The sequence below is a fragment of the Cyprinodon tularosa genome, unplaced genomic scaffold (genome assembly GCF_016077235.1).
Source record: "Cyprinodon tularosa strain WSP-4 unplaced genomic scaffold, ASM1607723v1 ctg103, whole genome shotgun sequence".
NCBI lineage: Eukaryota > Metazoa > Chordata > Actinopteri > Cyprinodontiformes > Cyprinodontidae > Cyprinodon > Cyprinodon tularosa.
Genome location: NW_024037816.1, coordinates 790,509 through 805,915, shown reverse-complemented (window position 1 = coordinate 805,915; position 15,407 = coordinate 790,509). Strand labels below are relative to the sequence as shown.

Genomic DNA, 15,407 nt, shown 5'->3' with positions numbered 1-15,407 from the left:
TAGTTGAAAGTGTGGATTATTTGAAAATGGAGAAAGTTGCAAAATCTCAGCCTGTAGATGTCAAAAGGTCAGAAGATAGGTTTTCAAGATGCTTGCAGTTGCTTTTGCAGCATTAGCTGGTTCTACAAAGTATTGGCTTAGAGATACAAACACAAAATGCTTTTAAAATATTTTTCTTTGCAAATATTTTGTAAAATGCTGCTTCATTTTCCTTGCGCTGCACTGTTGATTTAAAAAAATAAATAAGGTTTATGAATAAATTTGCTAGGTGCTCTGCAAGTAAAGTGATAGGGAAGAATAGCAAAACGCCACAAAGAATGAAACCAACCTTCTTTGTGAGTTAGTCAAGACAAAACCAATACAAAATTAACATAACTGTTTATACAGTAGGGGGGTAAAAAATATCTAAACTTTTTCTGAAAAAATGAAGTAATGATTGAAATATGTTAAGCTCAGAAGATGCAAAACATGTTTAAAACAAACTCAAAAGGTAAAAGTAAGACACATAGAATTGAAAAAAGGTTTGAAAATGATCACTTTGTGTGATTTTATGACATTTATTTGCTTTGTAAAAGCTTTGGATTCAAAGTTTTTAGGTTGCCATTAAGCCCTCTGATCCCCAAACTTATCAAACATACTGAAGTTGAAAAGTTCTGTTTGGATAATTTAAGTGAACGTGTGTAACCCGGAAAAACTAAATTGCTAAATGTATCCCTTGGTCACTTCATTTATCACCTAACTTGGCTCAACCTTTACCTCTGCTTGGGCAATTTTTAAGAGTCAACTTTTTTTTCTTTTTTCATGGATACATTTTAAGCATTTGCACAGATAGTAAACATCCCAAAAATAATTTATGTTTAGTTTTTGCTTGTGCACCACTTTCTCTTGCCTGTAGGACAGTATAAATGGCAAAAATATCCTAATTTACTCCAAACTCTATCTGTTTTTAATTTTCTGGGCCGGCAGCTTTCTTTTACACTCTGTCCTTCACCGTGTTTATCTTTACACTTCAGCAGCCCGTCCGCGTGTTGCAGTTCTCATTCCCCCCCAGTAGATGGCCTTATTCTCGAATATATGATGAGCCGGGATTAAAAACAGTATCACTGCCAAATGTCCGCATATATGCAGAATTAATCTCCAAAATTTAAAATTTGATTGACATATTTTGAAGTACTTGTGTTTAATAAAAAGGAAAAATTTTATTTTCTACTATAATATATCAAACCCAGGGAAGTGATGATAAAACAATGTTAGTTTTATTTATTTATTTTCTTAAATAATTCTGAAAATGATTTTGGCATTTGAAAATACAATTGCAATTATGCATTTATTTCAACTAAAAGGAAAAGTAATTTTAAAACGATGACTAACCTGCTGAAATCAATAAAATAATACCAGCTACTATAAAATAATGCAATTTAACCACTTTAACGAATATATTACACTCCCAAAACATCATTATTAATAGTATTTTCAAATTTAAATATCTGAACTGCCCATGAAGATAACATATCAACATCTGCAATCTAAGATTTTCCGTCATCTCACTATTATTTGTTTCCTGCACCTCTCCAAAATCGCCTGCTTGGTGAAGAGCCGCGGAGGAGCGATTGGAGCGCTCAAGGTTGGCGTGATGACGTCATGGAAGTAGCGTGAGGGGACCTTGTAGCCTCTTCGGCCCCCCTATACAGTCCGGAGGCTGAGACACAAGTTATCTGGGAGGCTGCGGAAGGGCCGGCGATCTTTCCCCATCTTTTCTGCGTGGAGCTCACTCCCCTTCATCCGTCCTGTATGGTGGATATTATCTTCAGCTCTTCTTTCTTGGGTGATATGGGGGATCATTCCAAAAGTAAGTACGCACAACTGCTCTGTGCACTTTTCAGCAGAATGATTCAGTGTCCGGTGCACAACTGCAGCTTTAGATCGCGTAGAAAAGCTCATAATCAGCAAGGAATGAACCGATTCTTCAAAAGTTAGTTCGTTTTATTTGGCTTTTAGAAGAGATTTCCATCTGCGTAAAGAAGAGGGAAATGGATGCGTAAAGTTCTTAAGCATGAAAATTGCTGAAATACACCAGCTGTGCATATAGCAGCAAGAATTAGGACTTCTTTAGGAAAAAAAAGTTAATTTCAAAATAATTTAAAGATGAGACACGCTGCGCCGTTTTTGGTGTTAATTCCAGTAAATGATCAAAGTTGTGTTGACAAGCATGTGGCCTCTTTGCAGAGAAGTCAGGATTCGCGATGTGTGTAGGATGTGGAAGCCAGATCCATGACCAGTACATACTACGAGTTTCCCCCGACCTGGAATGGCATGCTGCCTGCCTGAAGTGCGCGGAGTGCAGCCAGTACCTGGATGAGACCTGCACTTGTTTCGTTCGGGACGGGAAAACTTATTGCAAAAGAGATTATGTAAGGTAGGATTATTTTTATTTTTTATTCCCCGCTTGATTACTCACCTATTGTCATACAAGTTGGCTAATGTATAGATTAAATTTCATTATAAGAAGGAACTTAAAAAAAAAAAAAAAGAAAAGTGTGGAGAAAAAAACACAAAAAGTAAAAATTAAAAAGACAAAAAAAATTTGGTAAAAAAAAAAAAAATCTTAATTGCAGCTTCAGGCACAAATAAAAATGCTCCTTCAAAATTTGCTAATTAAAAAACAAAACAAAATAAAAAAGAAAAACCCATACTATTCCCTTTGAATAATGTCTAAACAGTTGAACATTTTGCAGGCTGTTTGGAATAAAATGCGCCAAATGCAACCTGGGCTTCAGCAGCAGCGACTTGGTGATGAGAGCCCGGGATAATGTGTACCACATCGAGTGCTTTCGGTGCTCGGTGTGCAGCAGGCAGCTGCTGCCGGGCGATGAGTTCTCCCTCCGGGAAGAGGAGCTGCTGTGCCGGGCGGACCACAGCCTGCTGATGGAGAGAAGCTCTGCTGGAAGCCCCATCAGCCCCGGACACATCCACTCCAACAGACCACTACACCTTGCAGGTCCCAAAAATCATCATTATTATTATTACATAGTAATAAATAATAAGATATAGTTTTTGTGTTCTGTAGATCATTTCTATAAAAAAAAAAAAAAAAAAAAGTTTTTTGGGTTCAAGTTTTAGATTTCTGGGTGCTGTCGAGATATTTAAATGTGTTTTATTCATATGTCGATAAGGATGTATGCTGGAACCTCTATATGGGCCAATTCTATAATTGATCTAATTAACAGTGACCCGCTCTGTTGCCATTTTCTACATAATCTGGCACCAGAGTTGCGGCCCCGTCTTTATGTCTGTCTGCGTGTGTGTTTGTAAGGGAAATCACTGTGCCAAAAACAAAAGCGTGTAAATAATGGCCACTTACCTGCTGCAGCGCGGCTCTGGAAACAGGCCTCAACGGAGACGCAAATTCGAGTGCTTTAAAAAAAAAAAAAAAAAAAAATCTTCATCTTCGGTTTATGAAGGTGTAGTTTCAGAATTATATGTATATATATATTTTTACATATACGCTAAATTAATTGTTTAATTTAAATTTTTTATATATACATATACATGTATATATATTTTTATATATAAGCTAAATTAATTGTTTAATTTACATTATATATATATATATATATATATATATATATATATATATATATATATATATATATATATATATATATATATATATATATATATATATATATATATATATATATATATATATTTAGACTTTGGATAAATAGGGGATAAACCTTTATCTTGTTAAAAGGCCGTTATTAGAATGGCTTCAGATTGTGCCTGCTCTCTGCTGGTATGAACAAACACAAATGGACCTGCAGCCGCTGAACAGCGCCTCTTCCTCCCCTGCGTCCTCAGCAGATCCCGTGGCGGTGCGGCAGGCTCCGCACCGGAACCACGTCCACAAGCAGTCGGAGAAGACGACGCGGGTGAGGACGGTGCTGAACGAGAAGCAGCTGCACACGCTGAGGACCTGCTATAACGCCAACCCGAGGCCCGATGCGCTGATGAAGGAGCAGCTGGTTGAGATGACCGGTCTGAGCCCCAGGGTTATCCGGGTCTGGTTCCAGAACAAGCGCTGCAAGGACAAGAAGAAGTCCATCCTGATGAAGCAGCTCCAGCAGCAGCAGCACAGTGATAAGACTGTAAGCATCTTCGTAAGTTTGACCATCGATTTCTATTTAAAGCACTTTGGTTTGGATTTTTTTTCTCACAGAGAAATTCTTTATTTATTGGGATTGTGTTTATTGATGTATTTCTGGTTTTGTTTGTGGAGACACTTTTATTTTTGCTGAGGCGCCTCACAGTCATCTTGCTTTAGTTTAACATTTGATAGAAACAGGCTCAAAATGCATGCATCAATGATCACATTTGAAATTGAATGTTAAAATAAAATTGCGCTGCGGTTTTTGTTTATTTGCATGGGCTGTGGGGGACCTCTGCTAGTTCATAGCTTTATTAATTATGTTTGATTGTTTTATATTCTGAATTCAGTGCAACTTGTTGGATGGTTAACTTGTGAGCCTATAACAAATTCCTGAAATTACTTGAGTGACAGAATATATTTTGCTTTATAAATAATATTGCTTAGCAACATTAAATTAATTGATAGAAAAGATAAGGTAGAGTTGCATACAACTTTTCATTTAAAATGTTTAATACATCTATTTAAATTTCTAAATCAGCATTATTTCAATATTGAGACTTCTTTTCCCAAGTGAACCACACAGGTCAGTTGGAGTTAATCTAGACTGGCATGTTTTGTATTTGCCCAACTGCTCATCCTGTTAATAAATAGTGCCTTGGTAAAGGTGCTCAGCTGGTTTAAAACAATGCTAAATGTAATGTTACACAAAGTGTAGATCTTTGGTTGTTTTCACAACATTAACATAGTAGCAGCATAACATACAATGAGTGCTTTTGGATATGACAAGTTGGCTCTTCTGGGGAATGTATTGATATTTAATTTAAGACTTTTCTTCCAGAACTTGCAGGGCCTCACAGGAACGCCACTTGTGGCTGGAAGTCCTATTCGGCATGAGAGCACTGTGCAGGGAAACCCAGTGGAGGTTCAGACTTACCAGCCTCCTTGGAAAGCGCTAAGTGAATTTGCACTGCAGAGTGACCTGGATCAGCCAGCTTTTCAACAACTGGTGTGTGTGTTCATGACAGATCTATCTATCTATCTATCTATCTATCTATCTATCTATCTATCTATCTATCTATCTATCTATCTATCTATCTATCTATCTATCTATCTATCTATCTATCTATCTATCTATCTATCTATCTATCTATCTATCTATCTATCTATCTATCTATCTATCTATCTATCTATCTATCTATCTATCTATCTATCTATCTATCTATCTATCTATCTATCTATCTATCTATCTATCTATCTATCTATCTATCTATCTATCTATCTATCTATCTATCTATGCAATACCCCATTTTATCATTCTACAAACATATATTGTGTGCTTTAATTGAAATTTCACTTAATCATTTGACTTTCAAACACACCATCCCCACACTGAGGCATAGTGGGTGTAATATCATGCTGTGGGAAATAAAATAACTGTCCAGTTTAAATGTAGAAATAATTCTTATTTTCACAGTGCATTTTTACAGAAAAGCTCGGCTTTTAAACTGACTAGCTTCCATTAAATTTGACTTTGGTTCTCACTCTTCAGGTGTCTTTCTCTGAATCGGGTTCTCTCGGAAACTCCTCGGCCAGCGACGTGACATCTCTGTCCTCTCAGCTACCAGATACCCCGAACAGTATGGTCCCCAGCCCAGTGGAGACGTGAGACCTGATGGTGATCTGTGACCATTACCAACGCCACCTCCTCCTCCTGCAGGAACAATTTGCAGCATGATCCTGGTCCCCCTGCACCCTCCCCACCTCCACTTCCAGCCCTGCATGTGACCAGCTCATCACATCGCCTAGAATTATCCAGAGGAGAATTTTTCTTTTTTGTCCATACCCTGGAGGAGGTGGAACAAAGAGAGCACCAAATGACTTATTTTGTTTGTTTTTATGTGACAAAAAACTAAGAACAATTGATGCATGACTCTTCATACGGAGAATGAAGATGTACAGAAGACCTCCTGGTGGATATATACAACAAACCTTCAGAAAAAAAAAAAAAAAATCAAAGGCTACCGGATCCTTTCAATGTTACAGCAGACAGACTATTCTGCATTTTCAGTGTGATCATATTGTGTCTTGTTTCTTCAACATGAACATTTTTGATACCTTTCTTGTGGCGTATACTTGACTCTTTGTCTTAAGGTCAGAGCATGATATTCTGCAAAAGTATTCGTGGTGTAAAGTACTTTATCTTGAAGGGCTGGTTGTTTGAGCTCCAAGAACAAAAACAAAAAAAGTAAATTATTGTTATATTATTTATTGTTAGGAAAGCGATTCGTTAAAGGGAGTATTAACTGATGAAAAGAATAAAAAAGATGAATATAAGAAATGGCTTCATGATTTTTGTACAGGCGCAGCCTCCATACAAACCTCCATCCTTGTTTTCTGCTGTGCTTGAATGAAATATCTGACTCTTTTTTTTTATCTGAAGAAAAAAAAAAGTAAAAAGGGCTGAAGTTTGGAGGATTGTTTTTCTTTGCGTTAAAATATGTGGTTTTTCCCGTTCCACCTTGATTAACTGAGCTGTTGCCTGGAGGTGCTCTTCTTATTATCTGGCCCCTCCATCTCCTGCTGTATGGCAGGAATCGGACGGTGGTCATTTACTATCTCGGGGGCAAAAAAATCAGCTGTAAATCTGCTGCGATGGGTCTGGTTCCTCTGGTCCAGCCACAGGCCGGTCTAGACAGCGTGTCAGGGATCGGCGACCTCTTATCTGTTCCTGGCATCACCTGCAAGCGATACACTGACTGAAGCCACAACAAAACCAAACACCCCCCCCCATATCACCACCACCTTAAACACACAGACACCCGCTCAGAGGAGCCCCACCCCTCTCGTTTGCGGGTGCAGAGATGGTAACTTGTCTTTTGCGTTTATTTTCCTTCCATAAATTGCGCGGGTCAACAGGGCTAAGGTCGCTGTTCAAACCGACAGAAGACCACCAAGTAGCCCATTTAATGCAATCTGTTGGTTAAATCATCCTGGGTGTTAAAGCGATGCTTTATTAGAAGAGAAGGCCGGTATGGGACCGGTTCTGGGAACAAAGAGGGAAGGAAAGAGGAAAAAAACAAAAATATTGGAAGCCGTGCATCCATTTTTCAGACTCTAATAGAAAAAAAACAGCAACACACAAAAAAAAAAAACAACTTTAATGCCAAGTTTTTAATTTCAGGAAAAAAAAAATCAATTTCTCTTCTCTGTTGTTTTTTTTTTTTTTTTGGGCCTTAACTGCAATCTTGAAAGACAAAAGACAGATTATAGATTTGTAATTGAGCTATTTCAAATACAGCAGCAAACAGTGCATCCAGATTAAGATAAGGTAGATAAGCGGGGGAATAACAATGGGTTTTGCAGGGAAGAATGCAAGGCCTTCAATAATTATCCTTTGCAGAAAAACCAAGACAGGAGGCCGAATAGGAGTCTTGGTAGCTCTATTTTAGGGTGCATAAAATGTCTGCTGTTTTGTGATTTGAACGCGCTAACTAAAGTTTAATTAGATAAATAAATGAAAAAAAACGAGAATATTAAAATTTTGTAGCCTACTAGGTTCCTCCGAAAAAAATATATAAATATAATAAATATATAAATAAGGGCGAACAAATACAAAAAAAAAAAAAAAAAAAATCAAACAATTATTTGTTTAAAAAATGCAAAAGCACGCACTTAATCCAAAAAAAGGCTCAAATTAATTAATTTTATCTTTGAATATCCTTATTTGCCTTTAACCTTCCATTCCGTTCAGATCAAGATTGAGGTCTTTTGACATCCATGTTGAGTCTAATACATCATCAAGCCTCTAAATTAAAGTTTCCCTCAATAAAATAAATAGGATGTAAAAGCTCAGAGCGCGTGCACAATTTAATGGCCCCGCGTTCTTCTTGGGGAGAGTTTGTCCATTTATAAGATGCTTCACGGCCTTTCATTTAAAGCTGAACTATTTGGCACCTCTCATAGATGGGAACAGCAAATGTTAAGTTATGTGACCTGAAACCCAATCCCCGGCCTCCCTGATTAACTTTGAGTTGAGTGGAGCCGCTGTCTGCAGGTGTAATGTTGGCACGGGAAGGACTGACACCACGAGCCTCATTAATGATTAGGAGCAGGAACATGTTTAAAGGTGTGATGCAATTCTCTCAATCTGCTCTGATTGGTGGAGGGTGGCAAGGGCATATTGGAGAAATCCACCGTCTGCTGCCAGGCATAGACTGACTGAAACAAATGCGAACAAAACCTCACATGGTGCGTAAATGAGCTAAATTTGTTTGATTTTTCAAATTTTGTATTTCTTTCAACTTTGTTTCCCCTTCAATTTATAATAAAAAAAATGACGTCAGTGATCGGATGCAGTTTTTATACTGAGAAGCGCAATTATTCACTTTAACATATATAATTCCGACGTTGTTTAGGTGATCCCACATTAATATGAAAATCCAAGTCAGAGGAAAATATTAGCACTTTTTCGATGATTATTTTTGATTTTGCGATGTGACATGTTTTTGTGATTTAAAGATCTATTAATGATTTGTACAAGAAAGATATGGGAGACACAGTATGAGGATATTGTCTTTATTTCTTCATAATAATGATACTACTACTAATAATACACATATTCATAACAATAATAACAATAATACAAATATAATAATAATAATAATAATAATAATAATAATAATAATAATAATAATAATAATAATAATAATAATAATAATAATAATAATAATAATAATAATAATAATAATAATAATAACTTGAGAAAAGCAACAGGAACATTGATGAAAGAGCATGATATTTTTGAATGCATTTATCTAAAAAACCGCGTGAAAGGTTTTGTTCATTCTGAAATTTGGACTAAGTGAGGCAGATGTCTAAAAACAAAAGAATAGAAAAGAAAGTGCTTCAAACCTCTAGTTTGAGACTCTAATATTTGTTTGTCTACAAAACAAACAGACTCAAATTATTTTTTTTCTATCTTTAAATTGTATTCTATTTTGCTACTTACTGTAGTAATTATTAGATGATGATATTAAAACTTTTTTATGATATTAAAACCTTTTTTTTATTACAGAATTTAAAAGAAAACTACAAAAAATAAATAAACAAACAAACAAACAAAAACCCCCAACCCTGTGACAGTCTCTACACTCAGCCTTGTCCTAACCTGGGAGAAAATTCAGTCCAAACCTCTCAGGGGAAAGTTAGACAGCTTGATTTAACACAGAGACTGAGTTGGGAGATTTTTCTCTTCTGGAATAGAGGGCGAGAAACAAGCAAAATTGGGTTGTGTGAAGAGAAAGTGACAAAACAACGTGGGGGAACTAACACTTCCTGAAACATGGATGAAATTGAAGCATACATACCTTGCTCTAAATTAGCTTGATTATATTTTCTTATGTTTCTGCATCCTGGTCCGTTGCTAAACACTTACAAAAGCAAAACGCTTATGGAAATTTTTATTTTATTTTTTATTTATCCTTTATTTAACCAGGTAATACCCATTGAGATTAAAAATCTCTTTTGCAAGGGAGCCCTGGCCAAGATAGGCATCAAAATTACATCACATCATTACATATGTATAAAAGACACACACATAAAAGCCAAATATGCACTTACAATAAAATTTCAATTAAAACATTGACATGTGAGGGAGTCTAACTCAAAACATCTAATTCTCAACTTAAAAGTATTCAAAGGAACCAATTTACTAAGTTTCATGTTATTTTGCAGCAAATTCCATGTAAAGGGAGCAGAGTAAGCAAAGGCCTTTTTACCCAGCTCAGTACTGACACGTGGGACAGAAAACAAGACAACAGCCTGAGAACGGAGAGAGTAATGACCAGTACTTTTTTTCATAAGAAGTGAACATAAATAAGATGGAAGCGCACCAAGAATAGCCTTATATATAAATATATACCAATGACAAAGCCTCCGTGTAGCCAAGGCAGACCACCCTACACGAGAATACAGCTCACAGTGGAAATCAGACTCTATTATCTTTCTAACCTATATTGTCTGTTCAAACATCTGTAGAGCTAATATCAGTTCTTTTGGTTGTATTTAAATTTTTTGTGTGTGCCCATTTTCAGGTGTATTATGAAGGACATTTTACACTATTAACCAATTAAACATCTGGTGACAAAAATGTTCTCACCTGTAGGCTGTTCTGATTATAAAACTCTGCCAACCTTTGTATGAATCTGTGTGTGGGCGGGTGTTTTGGGTGGATGTTATATGTGTGTGTTTGTGTGTGTGTTAGTGTTGTTGCTCTTTGAGTGTGCTGCCTCGCCACTTGTTCAATATTGATTCTTGGGAATAAATGCTGCTTTTATGGGAAGCTGACATGATGAGTAAATATCCAGATATTATGCTTTAAACTTTTAAAAGCACTAAATCCAGCAGGACTAAAACCTTCTTAGAGAGTGTCATGTGAAATAAAATCAATTTTATGTCTTTGAGGGGGGGCACTAAAAACAAAAATAACCATACAGTGGACTAAAGTTTGCAATCCTTGTAAATAAGCTTTTAGAATGAGACAAAACCAGTACAATTCTATGAGAATTATAGCACCTTTGTTAGAGGAAAGAATGGAAAAGAATAAAACACATTTTCCCTCATGATATTTGAGTTTTCTCTGTTTTATGTCAGATCTGGATTTTTTTTTCCTTTAGCATAGATTTGTGAAGAATACAGTCGATTCTCGTTATATGTTAAAATCAACCTTTAGCTACTTGGTGAATATTCTGCAACCCCTCTCACATTGCTTTCAGCATGACTGGCTGCCTTTCACTTTCTAATTTCATATTGTTTACATATTTATAAAATCTCCACTTTCATAAATCTTCTTATTCTCAATTAGGAATAGTTGTCTTTAATGCATAGTATACAGTAATGCATTGAAGACTTCAATGCATATATAATGTGCAACATTGGAAAGGTGTTGGAAATGAATCTAGAACAGCAGAACATCTGTACCTGCTTAATCAAATCCACTTCAGTGGATCATAGGTGTGTATTTAACAAAACTGGACAGGTCCTATCAACAAAGGATTGGTTAAGGGTATGAACAGATATGAAACTAGATATGAAACTAGGTAATTACCCCTTTTTTTATGTAGCTATATATATATATATATATATATATATATATATATAGGATCACAATTTGTATTAAAATCTTACTTTTAAACTGTGGTTTGTTCTCTTTTGAGATCAACAGGACACCATATCCTCATATCCTTAGGTGACACTGTTAGGCATATGCAGTAGCATGCCTGAAGTAAAGGACCACAAACAGTGAAATTCTTGTGTAAAGAGCAGACATTGGACTCACCTGGAACACACACACAGAGCAGCAATCTGCTTCCGTGGTCCTGCAGTTGAGACAGTGTCAGAGTTATGTAAATCACACCGCCCCATCCGCACATAAATCTGCTGCAAAAACAACCTACCAACGCCCATTAGGAGGAGAGGGGACGGTCAGAGCCTTGCTATAAAACACAAGGAGGGTTCACCTGTACATTGTGCTGTGATTAACCCAACAAGAAGGACAAACACTTGTCAACGGATACAAACAATGAGGTAGTGAATGTGAGTCACTCTAGATGAGGAGCGGCATCAAAAGGTTTCAGCGAGACTCTCTGGCGTTCCTTTAGGGTCATTTTAGTGTCAGTTCAGGAGTTCAAGAATGTTTTTAGGAAGTCCTTTGTGTTTTAGATTTAGTACTGAAGTTCAATTAACCCTCTGACTCACAATGGAAGGATGAAACACAGCTTAAGCCCTAATTATAGCAAACAGAGCCAAAACTAAACTGTAAATGTCATGAAATATTGCTCCTGTCAGATGGAAACATTGGGAATCTCACCACAATGTGCGGGGGAAAATAAGAATTAGTTTGACATAGTTTTATCTTCGATGAGTCAAGAACGGAAACTGATTGGTAAACTTACAATTATCCGAACATAAATTTCTGGTATCAAACTTCATTTTTGGGCAGGAAGGACAGTTGAAATAAATAATCCAGAGTTTTCACTGTCATTATGAAACTATGAGGATATTTAGTTGAGAAAAAAAAAATAGAAATGTTCATTTCTCAAGTTTGAGAAATTGATTAAAAAATAGATTCTGAGAGACACATAAAGTCAGACCGAAATGATAACATCACAAAAGGAGCTGCAGATAAAAACAAAACAACAATAAAAATGTGGTTTGGACTCTGTGGCGATCCCCTTGCCCCAAGACTATCCTGCCACTTTAAGAAATGAAGCAATATCATTAATGGAGGCCTCCGAGGGCTGACATCTTGCTCCAATTCACCAGTTCCCCCGTCCATCACACCATTACTGTGGGCCCAGCCGTATTAAAATCCAATCACTCCTCTGGCTAGTTTGATTAAGGAGGGCAAGTGCACAAGACAGGGCTCCCACCCATTGTTGCTTCTGCCGACGAGTCCCCTGAGGCCGTCGCTGGGTTTCCTCCTCAGACAGGGTCTGCTCAGAAGCTTCAGTGGATGACTCTTTCATTTTAAATGCAATGACTTCTCTCTGTTAATTAAAACTTTCTTTTGACTTAGTTTGTGCAACAAATTCCCAGAATATCCATTGAGCAATTTTTCAGATCAAGTCTTTTCTCCTGCCAAGCTACCTCCTATGATTTACCCAGTGAAAAGCACAACAAGGTAATTGTTTACCTCCTTAATTAATACATATTTCTTTCTCATACAGTTTGGAGGTTTTAAGCTTATATAATGTACTTTGAAATGTAGTTTTCTCTTTATTTCACATATGGAGATCTTAACTGTCTAATTTCCTGGAATTTCTCAAACGTACACTTTCATGTAGACTTTATTAAATATAATGAAAGACGTCTGGCTGCCTCATTAAAATTGGTGATAATGTAAAAGCTGTTTAGAATATAAAACATACTCTACTACTGTCTTATTTACTTCATAGAAAAAAATTAATAAATTGTTTTTGATTATATTCACTGTACTGAATCATATTATTGAGGGTCTTTCAACAAAAAAAATCTTTTAACAGTTTGGTTTTTTGATATAAGCTACAACAACAGCAGTAATAATGATAATAACAATAATAATAATAATAATAGAAACATAACACTTTAAGTTGCATTTTCTCTGCTTACTGCTTAGTGGGTAACTATAAATTGTCTGCCTTTTGATCCTAATAACTCTAAATTGGTTCCCAGCCAGCAAGTAACTAATCTGCTTTTTGTTCAAACATCAGGCTACTGCTGCCCTCTCAGAGGGAGATGCATCAGACAGATTGGCTCTGGGAAACAAGGCAACATCCCAGGTACAGACCCCAGAGCCTGAAGCAAATTAAAGCCAGAAGGCCAGGCCGGACCTCCTCGACCACAGCTACATAAATTACCGGGATTTACAAGTTTTTTAAAACACTTTTAACAATACTCCCCTTTAATGTGCTCTCTGTTTAATAATGCACTTTGGGTTTTAAGAGCATGATAAACAAACCAATAATTCACTTTTTTATCATCGGAGGGTGAAGCCCTTAAGGACCTCGTTCTACAGCAGCGTTCAAAGGAGCTTCAGGCGAATGACGTGTACAGCTGTCATGAGATGTTTTGGACAACAGCTGAGATGTGACTGTTGAACTTTTTGATCCTTAGAGATTAAAGCATACCAAGGTTCTTCTTTTCAAGAAAAAGGGTATTTTAAAAGGGACACTTATAGTGAAATGAATAAACACAGAATTTGGTAAAAGAGTTGGTTCATTTCAGTGAAGCAGCAAGACTACGGGGTATACAGCATAACAGAATCTATAACATGTATTTAAATTTAAGGTACAGAAAATATATTTAACCCTGCTGCAAATGCAAAAAAATGAAAAATCCAAAATTTTCTTGCAGCAGTTATTCAAATGAACGTGTCTTTTTCTAATTTGCATTTGTGTAAGAAAGTGAGTATGATCTGGGAAAGCTCACAGTAGCATTTGGCCAGAGTTTCCAGTCTGCGAAGCTTCACAGGATAAGTCAATGAGTCTTTTGGCTGCCAAGACCCATAAAGGCGACACAGGGAGGCTTTCATAAATTTTGAAACAACGAAATTTAAATGATAGTAATCCTTTATCAGGAAAACAATATTATAGTGTGAGAAAAAAGGGAAAGACGTCATTGGGTGGCAACTAAAGTACTTTTGTCATAAATGTAGGAGTTCAGATTTAGCAGACTGGAAGACAACTGATGTCTGTGTTGGAGCGAGGAGCTGGAACAGTACAAACACGACTCATCCACCCCCCTACATGCAAACACACACACCCTTAAAAACTGACTTGCATGTTCATTGTAACACAAACACCCTCCTTTGCACTGACTCACACACACACTTTCAGAGTCACTGCCAGCCGCCACAAATCACTAGGCCAAAGCATCTAATCCTTCACCAGCCAGTGCCATGGCTCTAAGCGTCCAAACAAATTGTCCTTCATCAAGTACTTTCAGCAGCAAAAAATATATAGCAAAATAGAGCCAACAGGGAAGGGCCAAGGGGTTGGACCTGGAGAGGTGGCAGACCTCACCGTTCTAAGTCTAGATTACACTTTCTGTCAAGGAGATTCCAAGGATAGCAGAGGCAATAACTTGATAAGATAAAAAGGATTTTTTTTTCAGTTCTTAATTTAGAGGTTAGTAATGATAGAGCGTAAGATTTGGTAGAAGAAATATCATATGCTGGAACTTTGCGATCACAAATTTGAGAGTATTTCATAAAGGATGTCATGTGATAGATCAAAACAAAGTAATAGATAAATACAATGAGTTTAAAAAAAAACATTTCAAGAGAGTATAATTATTTACCTTTAATGGGTTACATTTGATCATGTAAAAAAGGGTGCTTTGCTTAAATGAGACCAAAATGTTGCTTTTTAGTTTGCATGTAACGTTGTTTGAGGAGGAAAAACTTTTATACCCTGATTATATTATCTCTGCGGTGAAACATGGTGTTGGCAGCATCATGCTGTGATGTCACTTCCCTTCAATAACTATTGAAAAGCTGGTGGCAGTTGATGAGAAAATGAATGGGACAACAAACAATGAAATCCTGTTAAAAAACAAAAACAAGAAAATAAACTGTTATAGGGTGCAAATTGGTTCTCTTTTTGGACAGGAATCAATCTTAAAATAAAGTCCATTTAAGTCAAAAATATAATGGGAAAAATGTTGAAGGGTTTACAAACTTTTTCCAAGCTCTGCAAATCCCTTCCAGTAGAATTTGACA

General features: G+C 36.5%; 1 protein-coding gene across 4 annotated transcripts; it reads left to right on the top strand.

The window, feature by feature from the left end:
- The first annotated feature begins 1,671 nt into the window (after positions 1-1,671).
- Positions 1,672-6,484, top strand: LOC119780729 (insulin gene enhancer protein ISL-3). Of its 4 annotated transcripts, none has more exons than XM_038280881.1 (6): positions 1,672-1,849; positions 2,227-2,416; positions 2,736-2,998; positions 3,865-4,160; positions 4,989-5,156; positions 5,700-6,484. In XM_038280881.1, the coding sequence occupies exons 1-6, from the start codon at positions 1,792-1,794 to the stop codon at positions 5,814-5,816; spliced, it is 1,092 nt and encodes a 363-aa protein (XP_038136809.1). In that variant the 5' UTR covers positions 1,672-1,791; the 3' UTR covers positions 5,817-6,484. The 4 variants fall into 4 exon arrangements, with proteins under 4 accessions (XP_038136809.1, XP_038136818.1, XP_038136802.1 ...); XM_038280890.1 differs by having other exon boundaries at positions 3,862-4,148; XM_038280874.1 differs by having other exon boundaries at positions 3,862-4,160.
- The last annotated feature ends 8,923 nt before the right edge of the window (positions 6,485-15,407 follow it).